General features: G+C 43.9%; 1 protein-coding gene across 4 annotated transcripts in view; it reads left to right on the top strand.

Moving 5' to 3' along the window:
- Positions 1 to 26,413, top strand: part of CALN1 (calneuron 1) — a 136,438-nt gene that overhangs the window by 53,755 nt on the left and 56,270 nt on the right. For all 4 annotated transcript variants that reach the window (XR_014558357.1, XM_083714843.1, XM_083714844.1 and 1 more), the window contains one exon: positions 14,609 to 14,733. Coding sequence is in view for 3 of the 4 variants with exons in the window: in XM_083714843.1 (XP_083570969.1) it covers positions 14,609 to 14,733 (125 nt within the window). In the remaining variant the exon portion in view is untranslated. The remainder of the gene's footprint in view (positions 1 to 14,608; positions 14,734 to 26,413) is intronic.

Below are 26,413 nucleotides of genomic sequence, written 5' to 3'. Positions count from 1 at the left end.
CCCCTCCGTCAATAGCATTTAGGATGAGTCCACACCCTTGTGCATGTGTTTGTATTTATATTTCTACCCTACCTTTCCTCCAAAGACCTCCGTTATTCCCACAGCAGCTCTGAGAGAGACTGAGCTCAGATATGACCGGTTCTAAGGTCCTATGACTCACTTCTCTCACATCCTAGTCAGACAATGTGGTGAGATCCAGGCAGCTGTCTCTCAGGGTAGCGTTGGGTGATGCTGGGCCTGAGTGGTTCATCAGGGGTAGGCTTTGGAAAATTGGGACTGTTCCTGGTATTGAGCTAACTAGAGCACATGAGTCTATGAGCTGCCAGCCTGACAAAGGGCAATGTGAATTTTAGCAAGCGATCGGCAAATCAATTTCGGTTTTCCCATTTTGTTCCAAGTCCTAAGTCAGTTCTCCACATTTCCACATGAGGCTGTGATTAAAAAATATAAATCAAGCCCACATGAAAATCACCAGCACCTTTCTAGAACTTTCTCCTAACATACACACCTTTGCACACATTTCTTTTTTTGCAGTGTACTTTCTCCTAATATCATAATGCATTTCTGTAAGCTGGATTCATTAATATATGCACTTGTATGCACGCTTAACCCCATGCATATTCGATTTCATATACATCACTTAGCAAAATGTGCAGAAGTGTGGATTTTGAAGGATGGTTGTTTTTCTGTTTCAAATTAGCTGGGTTCCACCTTTCAATATGAACCGGATCCAATTTCTCCCCTGCCTCTAGTTGTGGCTCGGTGGTACAGTGTATGCTCTGCATTTAAGGATGCTGGGGTCTACCAGAAGCATCATTAGACTCTCCTGTCTGAAACCCTGGAGAGCTGCTGTCAGATACTCAGTGTATCCATTACGGAGCATGATAGACGGAGGGTTTGACCGCGGATAAGGCTTCTTCTTGTGTTCCAGCGAAAATTCACTCTCGCACGAACACACTGCAGTAGTTCTTTATCAGCTAAAGCTACACTGATCACATGTACTTCTGTAGATCCCATATTCCTTGTTTTGGTTTACTTCCATCCATTCTAGTCAGGTGTTTTGCTTTGATTTGATTTCTTTTTGCAGGAGTATTATTATTATTAATGTCAGTTCTATACCACTTTATATTTTTAAGGAAAAAACCCTCAAAGCAGTTCACAGCACATTAAAACATCAAATGAAACAGTCCAGAATAAAACATTACCGAAGAAAGTCAGCCATGGCATACATACGCATTCAAAGCAACACAATTTACAGGAAACTAAAATATTGTCTTAAGGATTTCAAAATAAATCATTACAAAAGAGGTCAACTACAGAATGCACATTTAGCACAGCAAAGTGGGCAAAGAAAGAAAGAAAGAAAGAAAGAAAGAGAAAGAAAGAAAAGATCTTAAACATTTTGAAAGAAAGCATTACTAAAGGAAGTCAAATAGAAAATATTAATTGAATAGAGCATCTGTAAACACCACTGCCTTTTAAATTCTACGCACAGTGTTATGGGCACAGCCTGTGTTTGGTTTAAACAACTGTGCAATGGTTTGAATACATCTGGGTCCTACTTTGAAAAACTGACTCATGACGGCACATTAATTTTTACTCAACCATTAGGAAAATTTGCTCAGAAAGCTTATGTCCTCAGCTGATTCCAAAGGATTCTATGCTGAATTGTGTATGACGAGGGATGTGGGGGAAAGAGGTTATGTTAGGTGAAGTGTTCAGTTGGCTTGCAACGATAAGTTATTGAGATTCTTGTGGATGGTCATATTGAATAATCCATGTGAAGGAAAACGCTGATCGTAAACCTTCGCTACCTTGCGGAATATCTTCAGCAGAATAAAAGGCTAAGGGGTAAATCCTGCACAAATCAAATAATGAAGGGAGGTGAAAAAAAACATACAGCATCCTCAGGTAGACCCTGAGTCAAATTGGGCTGCCTCAGGTCATTGAGGGCTGCTATTCTGAAGTGCCAAATTGGTATCCGAACAAAATCTTATAGTCTATGTAGTCTGTACACTCCTGTTTGGGAAAAGCAAAGTATCTGCTTTTTTTACCTGTCTTTACAGAGAACAATTTTGGAGGGATGGTGGCGCCTGATTTTTCTTTTAAAGTTCAGGTAGTACAGCAGGGGGACTGTGATTCAAATGGAGGTGTCAAAGGATGAAGTTTTAGGACTTGGTTGACTTTAAAAAATATTTGTTTGTTTGTTACTTTGCCTGTGTGCCATTCAGTTGATATTGCAGTACTTCAGAGAAAATGCTTCTCATCACTAAAGTCAAGCTTTGGACCAAAAAGCTAGAAGATTGACAATTGGTATTATGTTGGCTAAAATAAATTTTTAAAAGGATCCACGGAAAATGTGGGGAATGACAAGTCTGCCAGCTTAACTTACGTCCCCTGTAGATTGGTAGAAAGTCTTTTCTCCATTCTGAAGGCAAGTAGCAGGTACTCAAAGGAAACAGAAGCTGTAGAAACCCCATGTTAGCCTCTCACATGAGTGGGCCTTCTTCAGCAAAACCTCCAAGTATCCATATTTTCCAGGGACAGTCCCAGATTTACAGAAGCCATCCTGGTTTCTGATTTGATCCTGGAATGCCCCACTTTCCTTTAGGACGTCCCTATTTTCATTATTCCTGCCAACCTAGCAGTTCGAAAGCACGTCAACGTGCAGGTAGATAAATAGGTACCACTCCGGCGGGAGGGTAAACAGCGTTTCCTTGCGCTGCTCTGGTTCGCCAGAAGTGGCTTAGTCATGCTGGCCACATGACCCAGAAGCTGTACGCTGGCTCCCTCGGCCAATAAAGCGAGATGACCCCTGCAACCCCAGAGTCGGCCACGACTGGACCTAATGGTCAGGGGTCTCTTTACCTTTATTTTCATTGGAGAAATGTTGGAGGTGGATATGGTAGGACATCCCTATTTTCATCAGAGCAATGTTAGAGGGTATGGAGTTATCTGACCCCAAAGCCATCTGAAGGCAGCCCTGTATGGGGAAGTTTTTAAATGTCTAATGTTTTATTATGTGTTTATATATGTTGGAAGCTGCCCAAAGTGGCTGGGCCAACCCAGTCAGATGGATGGGGTATAAATAGTAGTAGCAGTAATCATTATAATCATAATAATTGAATAGGACGTCCCTGTTTTCATTGGAAAAATGTTGGAGGGTATGTGGGCAGGCAGAGTCTAGGGCAGGCTTCCTCAAACTCGGCCCTCCAGATGTTTTGAGACTACAATTCCTATCATCCCTGGCCACTGCTCCTGCTAGCTAGGGATCATGGGAGTTGTAGGCAAAAACACATGGAGGGCTGAGTTTGAGGAAGCCTGGTCTAGGGTCTGCACTCCCCAAAGGGTCCACCATGACTGGTAATTGTGACCCCATTTTTTCTAATGTTTAAATCCTGGTACTTGGAATGAGCTGATGAGTGCTGAGAGCCTTCTCCTTAGAAGCAGGCTCCTAGTGTCAGTCAGCTTAGCCTTCAGATGTGCTTCATGAGTCCCTTTTAAGTTGGCACCTGATGTCACAATGATATATGGTGATTGACAGATGGATGACCCACCCACTAGTTAAAGTTGTCCGGAAGACAGAGAAAGGATCTGTTTTAGTTTCTGTTTTACTCTGAATTCCACTGAATACTTGCAGAGCAACAGTGTAACAGGGCTGTTGCTTTGATGCCTTCCTTTGCAGGCTTCTGAATAGCATTTGGTTGTCACCGTGTAAAGCAGGATACATTCAAAACCTATAAGAGAAAAGAGCCAGAGTGTTGTAGCGGTTAGAGCATCAGACTAGGACCTGGGAGATCTCAGTTCAAATCCCCACTCAGCCATGAAGCTCACTGAGTGACACTGGGCCAGCCATTACCTCTCAGCCTAATGTACCTCACAGGGTTGTGATGGGAGGAAGGGACCATGTACATCAGTTTGAGCTTTTTTTCGAGGAAATATTGGGCTATAAATGCCATAAAATAAACAAGTCATTTCATTACATCACATAGAATGTTTCTGTCCAGTATTCCATTTCTGCTGACGCTTTTTGTCCATGGCAAAAGATGGTTTAATTGAAGAGAGGCAATGAAATGTACTTGCAATGTCCTTAAAGATCTCACCCTGTTCTTAGTACCAAAAAGGGAAATGAACTTGTTTTTAAGTTGACAACTTAAGTGCTTCTCATTCAGGCTGAAGACTTACGTCCATTGCCTTTCCAGGTTAAAGCCTTTCTTCTTTACCCTCCTCCTTCTTTTAAAGGCTAATGAAAATACAGTGGTTAGCCACTGACATGGAATTAAATGCCTTAATAATATTCGTGTTTCTTCTCATTTGCAAGTAACCAGAAAACAACATGGGATGCGGGTGGCGCTGTGGGTTAAACCACACAGCCTAGGACTTGCCAATCAGAAGGTCGGCGGTTCGAATCCCCGTGACGGGGTGAGCTCCCTTTGCTCGGTCCCTGCTCCTGCCAACCTAGCAGTTCGAAAGTATGTCAAAGTGCAAGTAGATAAATAGGTACCGCTCCAGCGGGAAGGTAAACCGCGTTTCCGTGCGCTGTTCTGGTTCGCCAGAAGCGGCTTAGTCATGCTGGCCACATGACCCGGAAGCTGTACGCTGGCTCCCTCGGCCAGTAAAGCGAGATGAGCACCGCAACCCCAGAGTCAGTCACGACTGGACCTAATGGTTAGGGGCCCCTTTACCTTTACCTAGAAAACAACTGCCCAGTGTCCAGTTTGTGTGTGTACATAGGAATGGTCCACGAACAGTGTTTTAAGTGAAGCAAATGATTTGCATTCTTAAAGGAGGAAAAATAAAATCTGTTCACCAGGCTAACAACCTATGGATGGGTTTTGCTTTCTATTTAGTTGGAAATATGATGTATCTTTTGATCTTCCTGCATTGCAGGGCATTGGACAAGATGACCCTCGGGTCCCTTCCAATTCTACAATTCTATAATCTCTTCTCCTCCACTTTCACATACTTTCCTTTGCCAAATAGTTTTGGATCACAGTGAAAGTCAACTTACGAGTGCATTAGTCACAATATAAATGATCTTGCATTTTGACAGGGGATAGAGGCAGTTGCACCATTGCCAGGGGAAATGGGTATTTTGCTGACAGCTGACTTCTGATGAGAATTGGTGTCGCTCACAACTTTTGACTTTCGTTAGCGTCTTGCGAAGAAAGCACAGAAATCTTACGTAATGAGATTATTGGCGTATATACAAAAGGGGGTATGCTGGAAAATGCGCTGTTTGACATGATTGCTTTTCATTAAGTGCATCCTGCTTTTGAAAAAAGAGATTAAAGGATTGAAATGCTACTGCAAGAAAGGAGAAAAGATGTTAGTTGAATATTAGTGCTTTTGGTGTTCAGAATGTATTCATTTTGGGCGGGATGGGGATTCTGGTGCTGTTGAAGGGTTCAGCATTCAACAGGGGAGCTGAATGGGGAAGAATTGTAGCTCAGAGACAGTGGTGTAGCGTGGGGGTGCAGGGGGGGCCGGCCGCACCGGGCGCAACATCTGGGGGTTAGGGTTAGGGGGCGCAAATCCACAGGTTAGGGGGCGCAAATCCATGGGTTAGGGGGTCAAATTACTTGCCTTGCCCCGGGTGCTGACAACCCACGCTACGCCACTGCTCAGAGACAGAACACCTGCCTTGTAGATTCAACCCCTGGTTTCTCCAGGCGGGGCTGGGAAGATCTTGGAGAGCCACTGTCAGTTAAGGTCAGCAATCCTGAGCTAGATGGATCTAATGATTTGACTCAGTATACAACAGATTCAGTGAGAGATTTTACTTTCTTGGGCTCCATGATCACTGCAGATGGTGACAGCAGTCACAAAATTAAAAGACGCCTGCTCCTTGGGAGAAAAGTGATGGCAAACCTAGACAGCATCTTAAAAGCAGAGACATCACCTTGCCAACAAAGGTCCATATAGGTAAAGCCATAGTTTTCCCAGTAGTGATGTATGGAAGTGAGAGCTGGACCATAAAGAAGGCTGATCGCCGAAGAATTGATGCTTTTGAATTATGGTGCTGGAGGAGACTCTTGAGAGTCCCATGAACTGCAAGAAGATCAAACCTCTCCATTCTTAAGGAAATCAGCCCTGAGTGCTCACTGGAAGGACAGGTCCTGAAGCTGAGGCTCCAATACTTTGGCCACCTCATAGGAAGAGAAGACTCCCTGGAAAAAACCCTGGTGTTGGGAAAGATGGAGGGCACAAGGAGAAGGGGACGACAGAGGATGAGATGGTTGGATAGTGTTCTCGAAGCTACAAACATGAGTCTGACCAAACTGCGGGAGGCAGTGGAAGACAAGAGTGCCTGGCGTGCTCTGGTCCATGGGGTCACGAAGAGTCGGACACGACTAAACGACTAAACAACAACAACAGATTCCTCTATTCCTTTGATCACAAAGCTGGAGACAGTCCCTTGAATGTAATTTATTTATACCCATAAATGTCTGAGGCCTAGTTCTCACTGAGGTGGACAACCAGTGCCTGCATGACTAACTTCAAATTGCATGTTGGGGCCCCAATGACAGGATGCCCCTCCACACACAAAAAGCTTGCTGAACATTCTAGAAGGGAGAAAATGTTTAGTCTAGTCTTCTTCCCAGCATGCAAGTATTCAGTGTGTAGGTTTTGTTTTGTATTGTGTTTTTGCTGAGGCTGGGGGTGGATAGGATTCTTTATTCTGTTGATTCCCTCCCAGCCATGGATCCTTCCATTCCTATTCTGACTGTCAGGGAGAAATGCTTTGCTGCCCTCACTCTGTTCTCGCTTTTGCTCTCACTCTGATTTGGCTTTTAAGATGGGGCTGTGAGAGTGTGAGCAGGAGAAGGAAGTAAAGTTTCATCTTGGCCAAAAAAAAAAGAAGAAGAGGCATCAAAGGGTCTTGGAAAGGAAGGAAGGGAGAATGAGAGAGAGAGAGAGAGAGAGAGAGAGAGAGAGAGAGAGAGAGGGAAGAGCAACAGGGGGAAATTAATAGTACGACCAGGGAAAGAGTTGAATGGAGACTGTGTGGTTTTGTGAAATCTTTTGCTCCCTCCCAGGCCTTCCCCACCCCCACCCTGGCCCCATCACTCAAGCTTTGACTTCCTTCCTTTGGGAACTTTCAACAATGCTCACATTGATTTTCTGAGTTTGTTTGTTCTGTAGGTCTAACATGCTTGCGGTGAATTCACCCATTCAGAATTTCAGAGATTGCTGCAAAATAAATTGTGTCTCCCCGCCTCTTCCCCTGTACCTGCCCTTGAGCAAAGCCACCCTAAATTCACTTCACTTTGGAGTAATGGAGTAGCAGCTAATTGTCTTCAGTGAAGGTGCTGCAGTCAGAAAGTGGTGACTCAAAAGCCATGCTTTGTCCTTTTTATCAGATTTGCAGAGCAAGCTATCCAACTTCCATTCTGGGTTTAAACAATAGAAGTACACTTAAGGGTGAACACAGAAGCAACTTTATAAGTGTAATAATTAGACAAACTCAGCACATTACAAAACTTTTTTCCTCACTAGGGCATAGAATGTGTGTAAGAAGTTTGTCATACTTAAAATGTTCTTTCTAATATGATTTGGGTCAGAGTTATGAATGTTTTGCTGAAAAAAATGGACTTTTCTGTAACACGGTACAAGAAAATTTAAGGTTTTCTTTTTACTATGTTAAATGTAACAAATCTTATAATCAGTCTCTCCCCCCTTGCTTTTTCTGTTTTTCTGCTTTGTTCTGTTCCAGAAGATGAAAAACGACCCCTAAAACAGACATTTAACATGAATTTTACTATCTAACAAGATCATTGATCCATAAAATGAAAGCAATAAACAATGTACTGTACTGTAAAATCAATATAACAGTATTGATGATTTTTTAAAAAATGAAAATGTGATTTTTTTTTTCTTACCTGCACTGATGATAGCCATTATTTGGATGGGGGGTCGGGGTCCTCTTCCAGATTCAAAATTGGTGACTCCTCTCCTGCCATTCCTTCCCTTGCTTTTTTTTTTACACCACTGCCACCTACAGAGGGTGGGCTTACCTGCCTTCCAGCTGGTGGGTGGGCTTACCTGGCTACCTTGCCAGGTAATGGGGCTAGGGGATGGGGCAAGGGCTGGTGCTCTTTGGCCCAGGCTCACTTTGTTTTCCTAGCAGGTTCATCGCTGGACTTCACTCTTGGTTGGGCAAGTGTTCCTTGTCAGGGTTTGGGACTGCGGTGTGGCCTGCTGGGCCTCCTGCAGCCGGCACCTCTTCCACAATTTTGGGGGTGGGATGGGGGCCATGGCATGGCCTGCTAGGCCTCCCGTGGCCGGCGCCTTCTTCCCCTGGCAGTGGAGGCTGAATTGTGGCCACACAGGTGGCGTTGCCTAGGAGCACGCTCAGCTTCCGAGGCAAAGTTCGAAAACCGGAACACTCATTTCCGGGTTCCAAGTGTTTGGGTTCCAAGAAAACCGAGGTACCACTGTATTATGCCAGTCTGTATTGTGTGGGGCTATATGTCAGCCAAGGCAAGAAGTTGGTGGCCATGGTAGATATTGGTGCCAATGACATGGGAAAATGTTGAGGTCTGGTGGCAAAAGCCAAAATTCAATGTGAATACTTTCAAAGTTGATTTCTCTGAAATTCTACCTGTTTCGTGTGCAGGGCCAGCTAGATAGATGGCTGAGGAGTCTCCATGTGAGGATGAGATATTGCTGCTCAGAAGAAGGGTCTGGATTTGCTATATACTGGGGCATATTTTTTTTAGAAACCTTCCGATACCTGGGAATAGTTTTGGGCAAACTTCTGGTGTCAGGTGATATATTTCAGCAAGCATTTTAAGCAAGTTTTGCAGTGTTATGGTTAGTTCTCACAGAATTGATCTTGTCTGTATCTTTTAACCTTGCTGTACGTGGCTTAGAGACCATGGTGATAATGGGTATATAAACGGTTGGAATAAAAAATAATAATAATTAATTAATTGACATAAAATAGGCAAGGAAGGTGAATTTAACTGTTTCCTCCCGTGTTGCTGCCCTGCCTGAGAGAATTCCTTCTCTAAAACTGATATTTGCATTGGGAGGAAATGAATGGCCATGGAGATTTCCCTTAGGATTTTAGCTAGGGAGGAAAGTGTTAAACTTTCTTTCCAGGATTTTAGTTGGGGAGGAAAGTGTTAAACTCCTTTGGGTAGTGATAAATCGGGATATCAAATCCAAACTAGCTTTCCATGCCTATTCTAATCCTGTTGATTCTCTCTCTCTCTCTGGCACACAAATACATCATTTGCAAAATTTTACACTTGCACTCTGACTAACCCAGAAAGGTGTCCATTGAACTGAAGACAGTTGGGCCCTGGCCCTTAGAACCATGGGGCTCAAAGGAGGTGAAGCCCAAGACAGCCTCTCAAGTCCTCTTCATTGCCCAGCTGCAACACAGCAGCCCTGCAATGCTGCCAGCAGGTCCCCAGACAGAAGGGAACCTGGGATGCACTCACACAATTACTTTTCATTGCCCCCAGAATGCCTCCATTCACCTTCGTGGTTTACTCAGAATGTAACAGCAGCCTGCACTCTCTCTGAGCCTCCCCCAGAACCTCAGAAGAGTGCACTGGTCACTTACAACTCCAATCCTAAACTCCCAGCATAGGCACCAGCTCCTAGCGGCCCAGCTCTTTTGGCCCCCTATATGACCCCCCCAATGTTCAGAATGGCCAGGGCATGGAGGAAGCTGAGTATGGCATGGTTTCAGTGGCTGGCTCCTCCTCCTCCTACCATGGAGGGAAAGGAGGCGGAAGCAGCCCCTAGCCAGTGGTTGCAGTGAGCGGAGAAAGAGGAAGCCAATTGTGTAGCCAAGTGAAGCACAGTGCGGGTTCAGTGGCTTCTCCTCCTGCTAATGCCATGTAAGAGGAAGCAGTCCCCAGCCAATGGCAGAAGTAGGAGGAGGAGGAGGCTGGGTGTGAAATAGGAGGAGCCACTGACCATTGAAGCCACTCTACTGGTGCGTTCAGCTCCGCCGCCTGGCTCCTTCTGATGTCCTGACTTCACACATCATGCGCCATCACACCATCATGCCTGTGTCATCATCCCCCTAATGTTCTGCACAATTTGTCACCTCTCCGTCCCAGTAACTTGAATGCCAAGAGTCTAGGCGCATTGGGATTCCAAAACCTGAGGCTGGCAACATGCACACTTCAGCAGTCACTAAGATGCAAGGACACAGTTGTCCTCTGGTCCAGTTTAGCCCTTGAAAGTAACGGTGTTAAGAGGACAATCTGATCAGGGTCTTGATGCTTCTGGAGGAGTGTTTTGATCTTTTCCGCTTTGTGGCATTTCCTTCGTTGAATGCTCCTGCCAACCTTACACCAGTACAGTGGTACCTCGGGTTAAATACTTAATTCATTCCGGAGGTCCATTCTTAACCTGAAACTGTTCTTAACCTGAAGCACCATTTTAGCTAATGGGGCCTCCTGTTGCTGCCACACCGCCAGAGCACGATTTCTGTTCTCATCCTGAAGCAAAGTTCTTAACCTGAGGTACTATTTCTGGGTTAGCGAGGTCTGTCACTAGAAGTGTATGTAACCTGAAACGTATGTAACCCAAGGTACCACTGTATTTGTGTCTCCCGCTTCCAACACCTGCTCATCCACTTTGGATAGAATCAGACCAAAGGTGAATTCAGGATCGCTGTTCACTTTATTTCTCAATGCTGTCACATTCACCTCACACCCTGATGGAGGGTTGTGTGCCCCCTGAGGTCCAGCTTCTGGCATGTCACCAATCGCGTTGGAGTTCAACCACCATTCTTCTGGCAGCTAGCAAATTGGGAAGCTGGCATCATGCTGCAGTGGTGTGTGTGTGCTTGGCAAAGTGTTAGTTTGCAAGAGCATTGAAGTGACTTTGAGGTTCTGCATTTGCTGATGGAGTTTTCTGGGGACGAGAGAGATGACCTTGGGTTAGCAAGGAACTTCTCTGCGTGCAAATTGGGCCCTCGCTCAAACCAGGGTCACCCCCAACATTCCCACGACAGCAACAGAAGCTTGATAAGGTGTGCATTAACTCGATTAGAAGGTCTTCAAATGTCACTTTCAAAAGGGATCTGGGAAGATCAGCCCAGGCAGGTTGCAAGATTCAGAACCACTTTCCATGCATGTGTTTCAAACAAGGAATTACTGGTAGTCTTGTGAGGATTGTGCTCCTCCAAATGGAGGAAGGTTGCCCCCACCGTTTTGGGATGCAATGGATTCAGAATATGCTGTGTCCTGGTGTAGGACGGTGGGGTGAGGCCACACCTTTATAAGGCTGCCTTGTGGGGGCCATGACCTCCTTCCCTCAGTACCCTCCATGAGGTCTATGACTATGTTGCTCTCCATGGGGGCTGATGTGGTGGTAGTGGTGGGGGAAGTGTGGGCGGGGGTGGGTTACAGAAAACATATGCCTTTCTTCAAGCAGTGAGGGCTGGGTGGCATATGCAGCAGAGTCCAATTAAACCAAGGTCAAGGATGAAGAATCAGTCTAGATCCAAACATGTTCCAGAGACAAAGTCAGCCAACACTCTGCTGTTGATATCATAGGGAGTTCAGGCAAGACACAGCAAGGCAAAGCACTGTGGAGAGAGATACCCTTGTTGTCTCTAGCAACTAGAAGGCTTAAGAAGAAGGCCTTTTATACTATGGGTCTGCAACAACAACTGGCAGTGCAGGGGTTATTGGGGATGTCTTAACCATGAGTAGGCTAATACACCATATCATTTCTCTTTAGCCTGGACCCAAAACTTTTGATACTGGTGATCTTGAGGCTTTGGGTTGCAGTTCCTAATCGCAGCTAGTAACCCAAGGGGTCCTAGATACTAAGAAGGAAAGCAATGGATTTTGGGGTGTTGATTTTAGCTGTTCCTTTGATTCAGGTCTCCAATGCAATATACATGAGCATCTTGAATTTTAAGCGTTTGGTTTCAAGCCATATCGTAACTTAATAAACTGGCATTAATAAAACCCTTCACTGTAATGTTTTTTTGCAGCAAGTTCAGGGGGGAAAGATACTGATGTAATTTACATCCACATGCTCGGTATGGGACAATTGCTGATAAGATGGGACAATTTTGGAACACTCTGTCCAGTAGGAAAACAAGCAAGCCAAAAGCTATCCGGTATTTCAGACTTGGCAAAAGGTGCATCGATTTTTCTTTTCTATAGGGCATTTGATGAGTAAGTTGGTGCTTTGGAAGTGCAGTTTTGATAGATTAGGATGCGAAGTGGTCTTTAACTCTCTGTGGCAGGAAACGGGAGTAGGATCTGATAGCAAAGAAAACTGCTGCAGTTTTCGTAATGTGTAAATGAAAATAAACGGGCACTTCTACTGGAATCAAATGTTTTATGCATGTGTGTGTGTGTGTGTGTGTGTGTGTGTGTGTGTGTAGTTTATGTGTGTGTACTCACACATACAAACAAAGAAACAAACCACTAATAAGAAAATATCAGAATGGTTCACAACTGTATGCAAAACCATCCATTCAAAAGTTCATGGTTCATGGTTCATCCATCCATATTTAAAAAGTTAAAATCAGAAATCGGCTAACTACTGTGGAAAGATGTATTCTTAATTGCTTGCATAGTTATGAACAGAAAAGTCTTCAGCAGTCATTTAAAAGTTAAAACAGAAGGCACTTAATGAATCTCTATTAGCAGAGCGTTCCAAAAATATTGGGCTCATAATGCTAAAGCCTTGCCAGCTCAAGGGATGACCAACAGCACTCCTGCAGATGATCTCAGTGACGAAGCTGGAATATAAAGGTTCTGGTAGTCCTTGAGGTACTACGGACCTCACTTGTTTAGGGCTTTATAAAATTAATGCAAGGACCTTGAACCTGGCTTGGTAATAGATGGGCAGGCAGTGCAGCTGCATTAAGAGTGGTGTCACTACTACTTCTCCAGATGCCTTCATCAGCAGTCTACGTTCTGCACCAGATGGAGCTTCCAGACCAGACCCAAGGGCAGCCCTTCATAGAGCACATTGCAGTAATCCAGCCTTCAGGTTAAAGCTTAAGATTTATTTCAATAGGTTCCCATCTGCAATATATATTAAGTGCAGTAATATACCTTGTGAGACATCTTTGAGAGAAGAAAAGTCTAAGGAGTAAACCCTGAACAAATTCAGAGTGGAGTGTCTAAGACGGTTGGATGGCATCTTGTACTCCTCTTTCCAGCAACTGTGGCAGCCAAGCTGGTGCCAAATGTATTGCTATGCTTTTCTTTGGAGCTTTTCTTTGGGGGTTTTGTTGTCTGGACAACCCAAGATCTCTATATAAACTGCCCAAGCTTGTACCCCAGAGAAGTCACTTTGGTGGTGCTGATGACATGGGAGCTCCTGGTCTCTGCAGCCCCAACTGGTACTGTGTTTGACAAAATCACGGAGAGGAAGGCTGTGGATGACTGCTAGCCACAATGGCTATATTCCACCTCCAATGTTAGGGTCTGTATGCCTCTGAATACCAGTTGCTGGGAGTGACAGGCAGGCAGAGTGCTCTTCTGCTCAGGTTCCCAAAGACATCTCATTGGCCCTTGTGAGAACAGGATGCTGGCCAAGTTGGGCCATTGGCCTGATTCAGTGGGCTGTTCTTATGTTCTCGCATTTTGTGAGTCACTGATGAGGTGGGTGAGCACAAAAGCCAGTGCCATTTTGGCTATGTCACCACAGTTATGGAACACCCTCCCAATAAAAGCTGTCAGGATGCTGTCAGCGGCTCCCGGCTGGTTGCCCAGGAAAGTACAAAGACAAGGAAAAGTTTCTTATAGCTCTTTTGTATTTAAATCTTTACACAGAGAGGCTATAGGACCCAGCCTCTTGGATAATGGCGTTGTCCCAAGTGAATCTGCACCCCCAGTCTCTCCCACTTCCTTATTCCTCATTCTTATTGTCTCCTCTATGGGTACTGCTACGCGTCCTCTGTCTTTGAGCTCTTTGCTCTTCTACTTTTAAGGCTCACCAAGTTCTGGGAGATGGAAGGTCTGGAATGCTTTCTAATGACAATGTGTCAGCAAGGTGCTGCTCTGGCTCTCCCAGGATTTCCCAACTTCCCCTCTCATCTGTCTCTGAGCTGCTGTCTCCCTCAAACCCCTGTTGCAAATCTATATGGTCTTCCTCTTCCTCCTCCATGGAAGGGTCAGGATAAGGAGGCTGTCTCCACCATTCCTCCTCTGCCCAGCCCCTGACAAAAGCCCATTTGCATCTATTGCTCCTCACCATTTGACAAGCAATACATATTTGGTTCTATATGAAAGATTTTGGGGATAAGTTAAGCCTGGGATGTGGAAGGATATGGCTTGAAGTTATCCATATGTAAAGCAGTATTTCTGATGCGGATGCAGTGGAGATCTTTGATGCTGTGTGTTACATATTTAATATTTGGTGTTCACATTTCCGTAAGCTGTCTTAGAGGTCCCCTTGGGAAAGAGAGGACACAATATTTCAGAACATAAAAAGCATTGCAGTGGTGTTCAACCACTTTAACTCTTCAAGTTCCCTATTATTCAGTCAAATTAATTCACCCTTTGTTTTATTACGCATTCCAGAATTAGTTGTTGCTTTGTTTCCAGAAGAAGCCTGGACCGCTATTCAAAGGAGATCTCACATAGTTTCTTCTCTCTCCCATTAGGGAGAAGATGCCATTCCACCATGTCACGGCTGGGCTGTTGTACAAGGGGAACTATCTGAACCGGTCACTCTCAGCTGGCAGTGACAGTGAGCAGTTGGCCAACATCTCAGTGGAAGAGTTGGACGGTAAGGATCAAGTTGGAGAATCATGGCGCTCCGTTTTCAAAAATTAAATCCTTATGACCTTGCAAATTGTGAGTTGAAAGATATGCATGGGATGGGCCAGAAAATGGTTACTTCGATAGTGTGTCTGAAAATTTAAAATATTATCTTTAAAAAAAAAAATAATTGTGAGATTGCTGATCACAGGGACTAGATTCCATCTTCCCATGCATCTATTGAAGTCCAATTGAAGATAGCATAAGGTAATTCCTCCCACTGGCCTTTTTCAGATCAACAAACTGGGAAACTGCAAGAGGATACATGTTGGAACAAAAAAACCCCAACCCTCTTAATTTCATATATGCACTCATGGGGTCTGAACTGGAGGTGAGAGGCCAGGAGCAAAGCCTTGGGGTCACAGTTGACAGCTCAAATAAGATGTAAACCCAGTGTGCCATAGCCGTGAAAAAGGCAGATTTCATGCTAAGGATCATTAAGAAAGAAATTGAAAAGGAAACTGCCAATATCATTGTGCCATTACAGTATGGTACTGTCATGGAGTTCTACTCAATATTGATTCAGAGCAGACTCCATTGTATAGTTAGCAGAATAAAAACTTAAAACACATTGCAGGATTCCCAAAAATAGACCAGAGGCAATTGTATTTCATCCAGCAGAGCTTTACTGCTACTGAAGGCAAATGAGCATAATGGTCACAAATCCAATACATTCAGGATTGACACTGTCCATAAGAAATCCAATTGCAGCAGACTTAACTTAGACTTACAATAACTTATAATAAGTCTAAACCTTAACACCTTAACATATTACATACAGAACATCACAGCAGAATGAAAAGAGATAGAAAGAGAAAGTGAAATCCAGGCTCCTTCTGGCCTTACTTTTATAGTCAGCATGACCTTGACAGAAAAAGATAAGAGAACCAGTTTAAACCAGTTGTACTCAGCTTCTCTGAAGGAATAACCCAAACATCATGAACCTTCTGCTTGTTTCTTTCATATGGAGAACCTTCCAAAACCCTCTTGAATTAATTAAAATAGGAAAGATCTCTACACATCAGATCAATATTTTCTGCACTAAGAAAACTGACCTCCCTGATGCATTATTTACTTGTAACTGTCCAAATAATGCTGAAATCTAGTGCCCATCACCTCCCAGCCTTTGCCCATGTGGGCTGTAGCTATTGGGAATTGTAGTTCTGCAACATCTGGATGGCCACAGGTTTCCCCACCCCTGTTTTACATAATTTGTTTATTAGCATTAGACAACAATCCAGTGAGGTGGGACATGAGAGCTGTGCATGACCAGTCCCTTCTTAATTTTTACTTTCAGACAGGGCAGGTGTGTAGATGTGAAGGCAATGCTTCAGACCTGACTTCCTCCATTCTGGTTAATCTTACAGAGAGTTTTGGGTATGAATGGGTTCTCTTTAAGGGACACCTGTTACACACACACACACACACACACACACACAGACATTCTGATGCCCAGTTCAGGACACGTCCTTCTTCTGAACTTGTAGATGGGCTCGACTCGTAGACTTGGTTATGAACGGAAATGTATCTTTCTGAATGAAAGAGTTTCCATAGTGGAAAGAGGCATAATGGATGCTCTCTCTGAAAGCTGTGTTATAAAAACTGTGAGTGTGAATTCGGCACATTGGTTTCTGCCTTGTCCCCATCCCCACCCCTGCTTGAGTTGCATGAAGTATCTGTGCAGTTTTGTTTTTTTTTTTTTTGCATAATGTCGCTAGAGCTTTTTGCTAATAGTCTGTTTTTCTTCACCTGTTAGACAATCAGCTTCTCATGGGAATTCCCAACGCATTTTTTTCCCTAGCACAGTTTTTGTTGCAATCATAGCTTTCTGGTGATGTCCCAGCTAAGCTGAAAACATTTGCTTCCTAGGGGCGCTTAAAGATGAGAGACAGAAAGTTCCATTTGTGTTGAAGATGATTTGGATTCTCTGAGATCTCTATAACAGCATGCATGGACAGAATGCTTGTTCCCCTTAATACTGGCTGAAGTAATACAAAAACTAGAAGGATGATCTCTCTCTTGAACTTTTTAGCAGTAGTTTTGTTCTATTTATAACTACCTGTGTTATCTTTCTTGCTAGCAGAGCAGCCCATAAGCTTAAGGGCTCAGCAGGGTCTCTAAGTGCCTTCTCCCGTGTCAAATGGTGCCGAGTCTCAAAACCAAACTTCACCGAATGAAAGTTTAGTTTAGGGTCCAGTTCAAAGGCTGGTGTACTCTTTCTCAGCAGCTTTCCCTGGTACCCGCAGCGTAGTGTCAGTTACCAGTGCCCACGGTGGGCACAAAAGCATGTGCACTGCCCAAGTGGGTGCCATCCCAGCCCTTGCCGCCACTGCTAGAGCAACCCCACCCATACCAGAGCAAAGCGGGACCACACTGAGCTGCCTGCCTGCCTGCCCATACAGGGGGGAGCCCAGCTAGTTGGTGTGGCCCTTGGTGGGTGGAGAGGAACACCAGCTCTACTGGGGACACGTGTGAGCACCTACTTTGTGCCCTCTCAAAAATTGCATGCCCGGGGCTCACACAACCCACGCTACGTCCCTGCCTAGTACTCCCACCTGCCACCATCCCTTAAGCTCATGGAGTATAAGACTATCAATGCCACTGGTGGGGGGCTTTCTTATTTCAACACGATTCCTCAGTGAAGATCTTAGTAGGTATTTGTGTTTGGTTTGGAAAGATTTTTGCATATGCAATTGTGCTCTCTCTCTCTCTCTCTCTCTCTCTCTCTCTCTCTCTCTCTCTTCCCTTCTCTCTCATTGTGAAATTGCTTCAAGATGTCATTAATAAAAATTATAACACTGCCATATCTGCAAGAAGACTAAGAGAGACCCATTCCCCCTGATGTTCCAATGTTCTACGTGATGGAGATTGCTTTGTAAAGATAATAATTCACTCATTAGATCCCTTCCTTACACTCTGAAGTATAGCATGGGCACAAATGGACCCAGCTGAGAGGGAACTAGGGCAGAACTGATCGCTCTCGCCTGGGAACAAATTGCAGCACAGCCAAGGTGCTCAGGTGATCCAGTTGACAAAGGTCAGTCATCTAGTTGATGAGCTGTCTGCTCTAAAGCTGGCTTAAAGATACAACACACTGCACCCAGGTCATTGAATTGTCCACTGTGGTGAGCTGGGTGTATTTAAACAGTACATAGCTTCCCCTTTAGCTAAGGTGACGGGTGCAAAGGAACCCAAACCAAACCAAGGACAGGTTCAGTCATTATAAACCTCAAAGTTTGATGTCAAGGCTTCCCAAACCGGTGGCTTTCCTTGGCTCCTTGATGAGCTTAGAAAGTTTCTGTGGGCCTCAACCCAAATCCTTCTGAATGTAAACAAAATAAAGTCAAGGAATATCAATATATCATCAACATTTCTTAGTGCTCAAGTGCCACGGCACCATGAAGGAGGGAATAAGGAAGTAAAGCAAGTGTAAATACGGAAACCATACTTTTTACCTTCTTTAATGAGATGGATGGACCTGATGAGCTTTGACAAGTGTGTGAATACTGGGCTGGAAGTTTGTGAGTTTGTGTCTTAAGTCTAAGAATACCGTTGTATTGTGGAATTGTCGTATTAGATACAGAAGTTCCCTAATGGCAAGGCAGGTGCACTCTGCACATGCCCATGCCAGTTATCTATGAGAATCTTTGTTCCTTATTAATTTTTTTGCACTATACCTCATGAACTTCTTTACCAGCCCAGGCCCCTTTTGACCCTTGCAAAGTCCCATCAACCAGAGAGTTTGCCAGATCAGATCAGTGCCCATCTAGTCCAGCATCCTGTTTAAACAGTGGCCAACCCTAGCCTAGGACCCTCGTACCTACGGAACCGCCTCTCCCGGTATGCCCCACGGAGAGCCTCAAGGTCCATAAATAGCAACACCCTAGTGGTCCCAGGCCCTAAGGAAGTTAAATTAGCCTCAACCAGAGCCAGGGCCTTTTCAACTCTGGCTCCGGCCTGGTGGAACGCTCTGTCTCATGAGACCAGGGCCCTGCAGGATCTGATTTCTTTCCACAGGGCCTGTAAGACAGAGTTGTTCCGCCTGGCCTTTGGCTTGGAGCAAATTTGATTCCCTCCCCCTCTTTCTTTTTTCTTTTTCCTTTCTCCTCCTGTGATGAGGCTGCATTTTAATATTTTAATGTTTCAATATTTTAACTGTTGTATTTTAATCTTGTTTTTAGTGGTATTCATTCAACTTGTTTTTATTATTGCTTGTTAGCCGCCCTGAGCCCATCCTTGGCTGGGGAGGGCGGGGTATAAATAAAAATTATTATTATTATTATTAAAGCTTATAAAGTTCTTGTTACTGTTAGTATATGAAGCCCTTAACAACTTTGGACCAGTCTACTTGTGAGATCGTTTTACTGTATATATGTCCATTGCTTCGGTCTGCAGAAATTACAGTGTTACAGGTACCAAATAATATTCATTCTGCATTTGTAAGAAGTTGCTATTTTACTGTGGCAGCACCCACATTTTGGAATTCCTTGCTTTTTGTCAACACGCAGGTTTCTTCACTGTACTGTTTTTAGCACCTACTCAAAACATGTCCATTTAGCCAAGCCTACTGTGCACATGTGTTTTAAATCTGTTTTTAGCCGATCACTGGTTTTAGTTACTATTTGAGTGTGTTAAATAGCCGCTTTAAACTGCTTTATTTATGATTTTATTGATTTATTCTTTTTGGTAAACCTCTTTTACAGTCAAGCAGTATATACATTTTATGAAAAGTTGGCAACTATTGAGCTAGTAACTTGAAACTTGCCATGCATGATCTGACTGATGGCATCCACAGATATGCCAAATTTCAGATGCCTCTGATAAAAATTGCCACAAGTATAGGAAGTTTAAGAATGTTGAAAATGGACGTGCTGACCATTTTCACTCATTTTCTTAAACGGGCATTTTGTATACCTCACTCCAATTTTGGTGAGAGCTTACTAATGGACATTATTTATTGTTGTCAGGGAAGGCAAGCCTTAATTCATTTTGTGAAGTTCCAAGCAGCGCTTAAAAATTACTCAAGCTTTTATTGCCTATTAAATCCTATGGCACCAACTACCTGCGACATGAGACACTGGATGCCGGTGTTTTGAAACGTGTGTTGTTGTTTTATTTGGGGGGGGGGGGGAGGGACTTAATTGTTTGCAGAGGGCACCACCTAGTGGTTGACATGTGCAATACTTATTGCTTGGCTTATGGAATAGAACAGTGTGGTGCAGTGGTTAGATGAAAGGTTGCTAATGTTTGTTTGTTTGCTTGCTTGCTTGGCCAATGGGGGCATCTGGGAAATTCAGAACCTGCTGTGGACATGGCATGTGAATCCTGCAATGGCACCCACCCACACCAGCCACTCACAGCCCCACACTTTCTAATGACTTGTTAGTGTTCTGTTTCATATATATATATTAATCATTCTGTAAACTGGAAATGTTGCACAGCTAATACTTGGAAAGCACCCTGAAACACCCACTGGTGGCATGAGAGATTATGTAAACAGAGAGGGGAGGTCTTGATTCCTTAGCCAGCCCAGAGAGAGAGAAGAGGCAGCAGAGATTCTGAGAAACAAAGAGAGGGTTTTAGTGCAGGTAATTCTGAGACAGGATCTATTTCTGTGCATTTTGGGGTGATGTTCCTGTGGGAGAGAGGGGGAGATAAATGGTGGAGTGGATTTGTGCTGGTAGAGAAGAGAAGAGGAGATTGAGAGTTCCTTTAACAGGAATTGATTGGGGGGCATTGTGTGGGGGTGGCAGTTGTCCTCCGCAGGAATCCTTTTGTGATTAGCCACCCCCAAACACAGCAGTCATTTTCTGGTGTTGCCTATGGCAGAATGTGCCCACAGGCTCGAAAAAGGTGGCTTTTTTTAGTCAAAATCTGAGGGTTTGGAGAGAGGCATGAAACAGCTGGGGATGGTTGAATAAACTGGGTTTTGTGAATAGCTGGTCAATAGCCAAACCTTGAGACTGGGTTATTATTGCTCTTTGGAAATAATCTGGAAGCTTCAGCTAGTGTAGAACACAGCTGCCCAACTGTTGACAGGCTCAAGGTCATGGCATGTGGGTGTGTTTTGTATGTAGTTTTTAAAAATGTTCATGTTTTGTGTGTGTTTCTTTTTCTTTTTCTCCATGGTAAAATGTCTTTAAATTTGTGGTTTTCAGAATAAGTCACTTGGAGACCTTTGGGGCAACAAGTGGCAAATAATTCTAGTACAGTGGTACCTTGGTTTAAGAACAGCTTAGTGCATGAACAACTTGGATTAAGGATTCTGTAAACATGGAAGTAGGTGTTTTGGTTTGTGAACTTTGCCTTGGAAGCAGAACATGTTCTGCTTCCTGTTTAGTGTGTCCCATTTGTAAACTGAGTCCCCCGCTGCTATGGGAAAGCACACCTTGGTTTAAGAATACTTTGGTTTAAGAATGGTCTTCTGGAACGGATCAAGTTCGTAAACCAAGGTACCACTGTAAATTCTAATTCTACTACCACCACAATTAGTAACAATGATCATAATTCATTGAGATTAAATTAGGTGTTAATTGGTCCAGTACCTTCAAGTTAAGGGGATCTGTGTATCACATTATACAAGGATTCCTGCTTCTGTTGAATTGTCAACTGAAAGAACTGAGGGAACACAGAAGGGATGTGAGGAAAGAGGGAAAGAACTGGAGGTAAAGTCTTGATTTAAGTCTTTCCCAGCAGTTCAAATGCATTCATCTTTGCAATTTGGCTTCTTTTTGGGTTCTCATTTTTTTCCCTAGTCTTCAGTTCACCATATTTTCACATTAAAAATAAAGCCCTTACAAAAAATTGTTGGCATTTTAAGACGTGTGTCAGGGAGAATGTAAAGCACTGTAGAGTCCACTGTAGGCAGTTGTACTCAGAGTAGTTCCACTGAAATTAAAGTTAGTCACATCCATTAATGTCAATGGATGTAACTCTGAGCATGATCAAAGTTGTATGTAACCTTTAATGGGCATTTCTCCATGTATATTTATATGAGACATTTTGCAGAGTATACATATTTTGACAAGCAATTTCCCCTAATAAGGATGCATGTTAGTTTTCACTAATATATGCATTTTAATGGATATTTCCCACTAATATGTGCATGTTTTTACACATGTGGTGGAACTGTATCCAAAAATTCGGATACATGGGAATTGCAGAAGATAGCTGTGTTTTGCTTCACATTTATTTTGCTTAGGCAAGTATGACAGAAGTCGGTTGTTAGTAGGGAGTGGCATTCAGACAACTGTAAGGTAGCCTTCCTTATGTTTACTCAGGATGGGGGTAAGGTGGAGATAGTCACCAGGTTTCTGCAACATGCAATGAGGATTCACATATGTTACACTATACAACATTAACTCAAGTGTTAGATGCAGGTTTTTGATGAGTGATTTTATTGTACTGAACCCTATTGGAATCTTGTATATATGACAATGAAGGTTTGAGAATTTGATTTGATTTAACTAAAGTAGGTTCACCCAAATTTCTTTCCCATCCTTGCATCTGGACTGAACTCTATAACTTTGTTGGAGCTGATGGGAACTGCAGCCATTATAAACTGGCTTTGCATCAGTCTGGACAAATCCTGAAGAAATTTGTGCCAATACAGGTTTTGTCTGGGGTGAGTCACTATCGCCCTGGCTTGGGTCCACCTGGAGCAATCCGGAGCTATAGAAAATGGATGTGGCAGAGGATATTAAACAAAAAGTTGGGCAGCAAGGAGATGGGAGGTGGGGAAAGAAGATGCAGGTGAGACTCTGCCATCATTGCAGCCTCCTACTCACCACCTGTCCCTTGGGCCCCAAATCAGATTGAAGTGGGACTTCCACAGCTCTGTTCTAAACTATAATCCTATCAGGACCAGATTTAGGTTTGATGAGGCCCTAAGCTGCTGAAGGTAATGGGGGCCCTTTATATGTCCAGCTGTTCCTTTGTCAACAACAAATTGTCACTGTTTTTTGTGTTGAATATATGCTATATGGTAATTTATGGACCTAATAGGTATCTAAAGACATTTGCACATAACAAAACATGTATTTTATCAAAGTAATTGTTGAACTGAAATACAATTAAGAAGAAGTATATTAATAGTGATGGGGGGGCGGGCAAGAGAGTGGGGCCCTAAGCTATAGTTTGTTTAGCTTATACGTAAATCCAGCACTGAATCCTATGCAGGTTGCTCAAAATAAGCCTTGACAAGACTGGGCAAGTTCCTGGGCAAGACTGGGCAAGTTCTCCATGCTGGAGAGCCAGCGTGGTGTAGCGGTTAAGAGTGGTGGACTCGTAATCTGGTGAACTGGGTTCGCTTCCCTGCTTCTCCACAGGCAGCTGATGGGTGACCTTAGGCTAATCACACTTCTCTGAAGTCTCTCAGCCTCACTCACCTCACAGAGTGTTTGCTGTGGGGGAGGAAGGGAAAGGAGATTGTTAGCCACTTTGAGACTCCTTAAGGGGAGTGAAAGGCAGGATATCAAGTCCAAACTCCTCTTCTTCTTCTTCTTCTTCTTCTTCTTCTTCCTCCTCCTCCTGGAGCCAGCTCGCAGTGGTGAATTGGTTTTGTTTCCTGGCATAGGTACACCCCATTGTCCATTTGTTACCCTGGCTGCTAGATTTTGGAGGTGACTCCTAAATCCAACGTGTGGCAGCTGTGAAAAGGGAAAATGTCATGCCAGGAATCATTAGGAAAGGAACTGGGGGGGGGGACCCTGCCAATATCATAATGCCATTATACAAAACTATGGTGTGATAGCATTTGGAATAGTATGCTCCAGCGCTAATTACCCTTAAAAATTTAGTCCTAGCAATGCCATTTATTATTTGTAGTAGTGTAAAAGCATTTGGATTTTGATTTGCCTTTCCCCTAAACACATACCTTTTGAAAGAAAACTCTTAAAAAATCAACACACAACGAGGTGATTTTTAATTGATACTAAATTCTGTAACTCAAGAGTAAATTGCCAGGTTGAAACTGACATGCCATCCATAACAGGTGTCTTGGGAGGATTCCGAGGTGCGTTAAGGGTTTCTATTTAAAACTGTGCCATATGGGTAATGATGTCTACGTTTGAGCAAATTAATTCAGGCAGCCGGAACACCACTTCAGCTTAAACGCCTGGCAATTCTTGCACTGCCTCAGACAGGTTTATGCAAACTCCTTTGTCTCGAATGCCCCCCTTTGCTCCTTTTAATATTTCAAATGGCTAAAAATGCGGTCCACAGATTGGAAATATATCTAACAGTGAATGGGATCATCACTGCTGAGTCACCCCTACAGGAGGCATTATAATAATGGGCTATTGTTGGAAAGGATAAAGGAAGGAGGAGAGAGAATAATAAATATATGTTGGGGGGAAATCACATAATTCCTAGGTGGGCTTTGGGCGAGTTGGGAAACTGCAATGATGCATGCAGCCCATTGGGCCAGGATGGGTGGGTGAAAGGCAAAGCCAGGGCTAACAATATTGGTATTTATACAAGCTAATGGTGAGAGTATTTGGATTGCTGTTGCAACAAAGCAGGTCCCAAAGCCGTTTCTTGGGAGGTGGAAGCTGAGAGGCAAATAGCTTGCTCAGGAAGTGTGGAAGCTCAGAGACAAATATAGCTTGCTCAGGGAGTGTGGAAGCTCAGAGGCAAGTAGCTTGCTCAGGAAGTGTGGAAGCTCAGAGGCAAATATAGCTTACTCAGGGAATGTGGAAGCTCTGAGGCAAGTAGCTTGCTCAGGGAGTGTGGAAGCTCAGAGGCAAGTAGCTTGCTCAGGAAGTGTGGAAGCTCAGAGACAAATATAGCTTGCTCAGGGACTGTGGAAGCTCAGAGGCAAGTAGCTTGCTCAGGGAGTGTGGAAGCTCAGAGGCAAGTAGCTTGCTCAGGAAGTGTGGAAGCTCAGAGGCAAATATAGCTTACTCAGGGAATGTGGAAGCTCTGAGGCAAGTAGCTTGCTCAGGAAAATGAGTGCAGGCTGCAATTGTATACAGTGGAGGGTGATTCATTAGCACAATTGGGACACTGCCCCCAGCAACCTCAGCTCATCCCCAGCCAGCCCTCCACTTACCTGTCTTCTTACTTCTGACCAGTACAGACGTGGTCATGCCTATACGCTTCCTCCTCCTTTGTGGATCTCCTTCAGTTTGCCTATGCACATCAGTATCAATCACTCTTGCCACCATCTAAGCTCATGGCAATGAAAAAAAGGCCGTGACCCCTTTCCCAGTCAATCACAAACACTTTGAAGCCCTTGTAGAACTTAGCAGAAATGAGGATCGGACAAAATTAGCTGGCTCTGCCTGTCATTGGCTCTGCCACCACCTACAGTTGGTCTGCCTATCTTCTGCCCCACCAGCCCCAATGGGCACCATTGGTGGTCAGCAAACTGGGGTTACAAGATGACAATCTTCCTCACTCTGGCAGTGTGTCCTGAAAACATGTGCTCTGTTTTGTCTTACTCTGGGTATAGGGCCTTCCGGAACAGCAGAAAACAAGCTTGTGTCATCTTCCATGCAAAAGCCCTTCAGGTATTTGAAGATGGCTATCGTGATACTTCTTAGTCTTCTCTTCTCCAGGCTAAACATACCCAACTCCCTCAACCATTCGTCAAAGCCCCCCTTTATGAATGTTGTTTATCTGGAGAAGAGAAGATTGAGAGGTGATATGATAGTTGCCTTCAAATATCTCTAGGACTGTTTCATGGAAGATGGAGCAAGCTGAGAGGAGGGCCTGAACTAGTGGAGTCAAATGGCAAGAAAGGATTTTTCAACAAAACATTTGGAAGAACTTCCTGGTTGTGAGAGCTGTTCAACAGTGGAATGGACTACCTCGGAAGGTGGTGAACTCTCTTTCATTGGAGATTTTTAAAGAGACGTTGGATGGGCATCTGTCAGGTATTCTTTAGTTGTGATTCCTTCATTGCAGGAGTTTGATGACCTTTGAGGTCCCTTCCAACTCTACAGTTCTACAATTCTATGATTCAACATTAGGAAGGGAGGAAATGTCAGGGATGAGGGCGGTCACTACTTCTCTTGTGAGAGTTTTTAAGGGTGAGGGTTTTTTTGCAAAAGTAACTTCATGGTTATAGGGACTGTAAGGCAGGTACGTGAATTGGGGCCTCTCCTTGTGCTTTGTTCTAGGATCAAACTAAGAATTCAATCTGTAAGAATTCAATCTCTTATCTTCTCATAGCTGCTCATAGCTTTCCCTTTTGGAAAGTCGATGAGAAGTTTGTCCCTAAAGGAATGGTATTACAGAGTCAGGCTGCTGACGCCAGCTGGCAAGTTACGCAGCAGTGCAGACTGGCTAGGAGAGACATGGAGCATGACGCATTTGAAGCAACCTGGACACCCTTTCTTGCATTTATTAATTCCAACCCAGGGGAACGCTAAACTGTCTCTACTTCACCAATCATTTTGGGAAGGATTCTTGGGTTGAACTATAAATCTATATGTGTGAACCTGCTTTGTTTATGTACATTGCATAAGGGACGTAGGAAGGTGCCTTATATTGAGTTTAAATCATGGCCCATCCATCACAATATTGGCCACACTGACTGACACTGACTGTGGTGTCAGTCTAGGTTCTCTCTAAGCCCTAATGGGAGATGTCGGGGATCAAACCTGGAAGCTTCTGCAAGTAAAACAGGTGCTACAGCCCTTCCC

This window comes from Podarcis gaigeae (genome assembly GCF_964106915.1).
Source record: "Podarcis gaigeae genome assembly, chromosome: 15".
In the NCBI taxonomy this organism is placed as follows: Eukaryota; Metazoa; Chordata; class Lepidosauria; order Squamata; family Lacertidae; genus Podarcis; species Podarcis gaigeae.
Note: the sequence above shows the minus strand (reverse complement) of the source record. Positions and strands in the feature narration are given on the sequence as shown.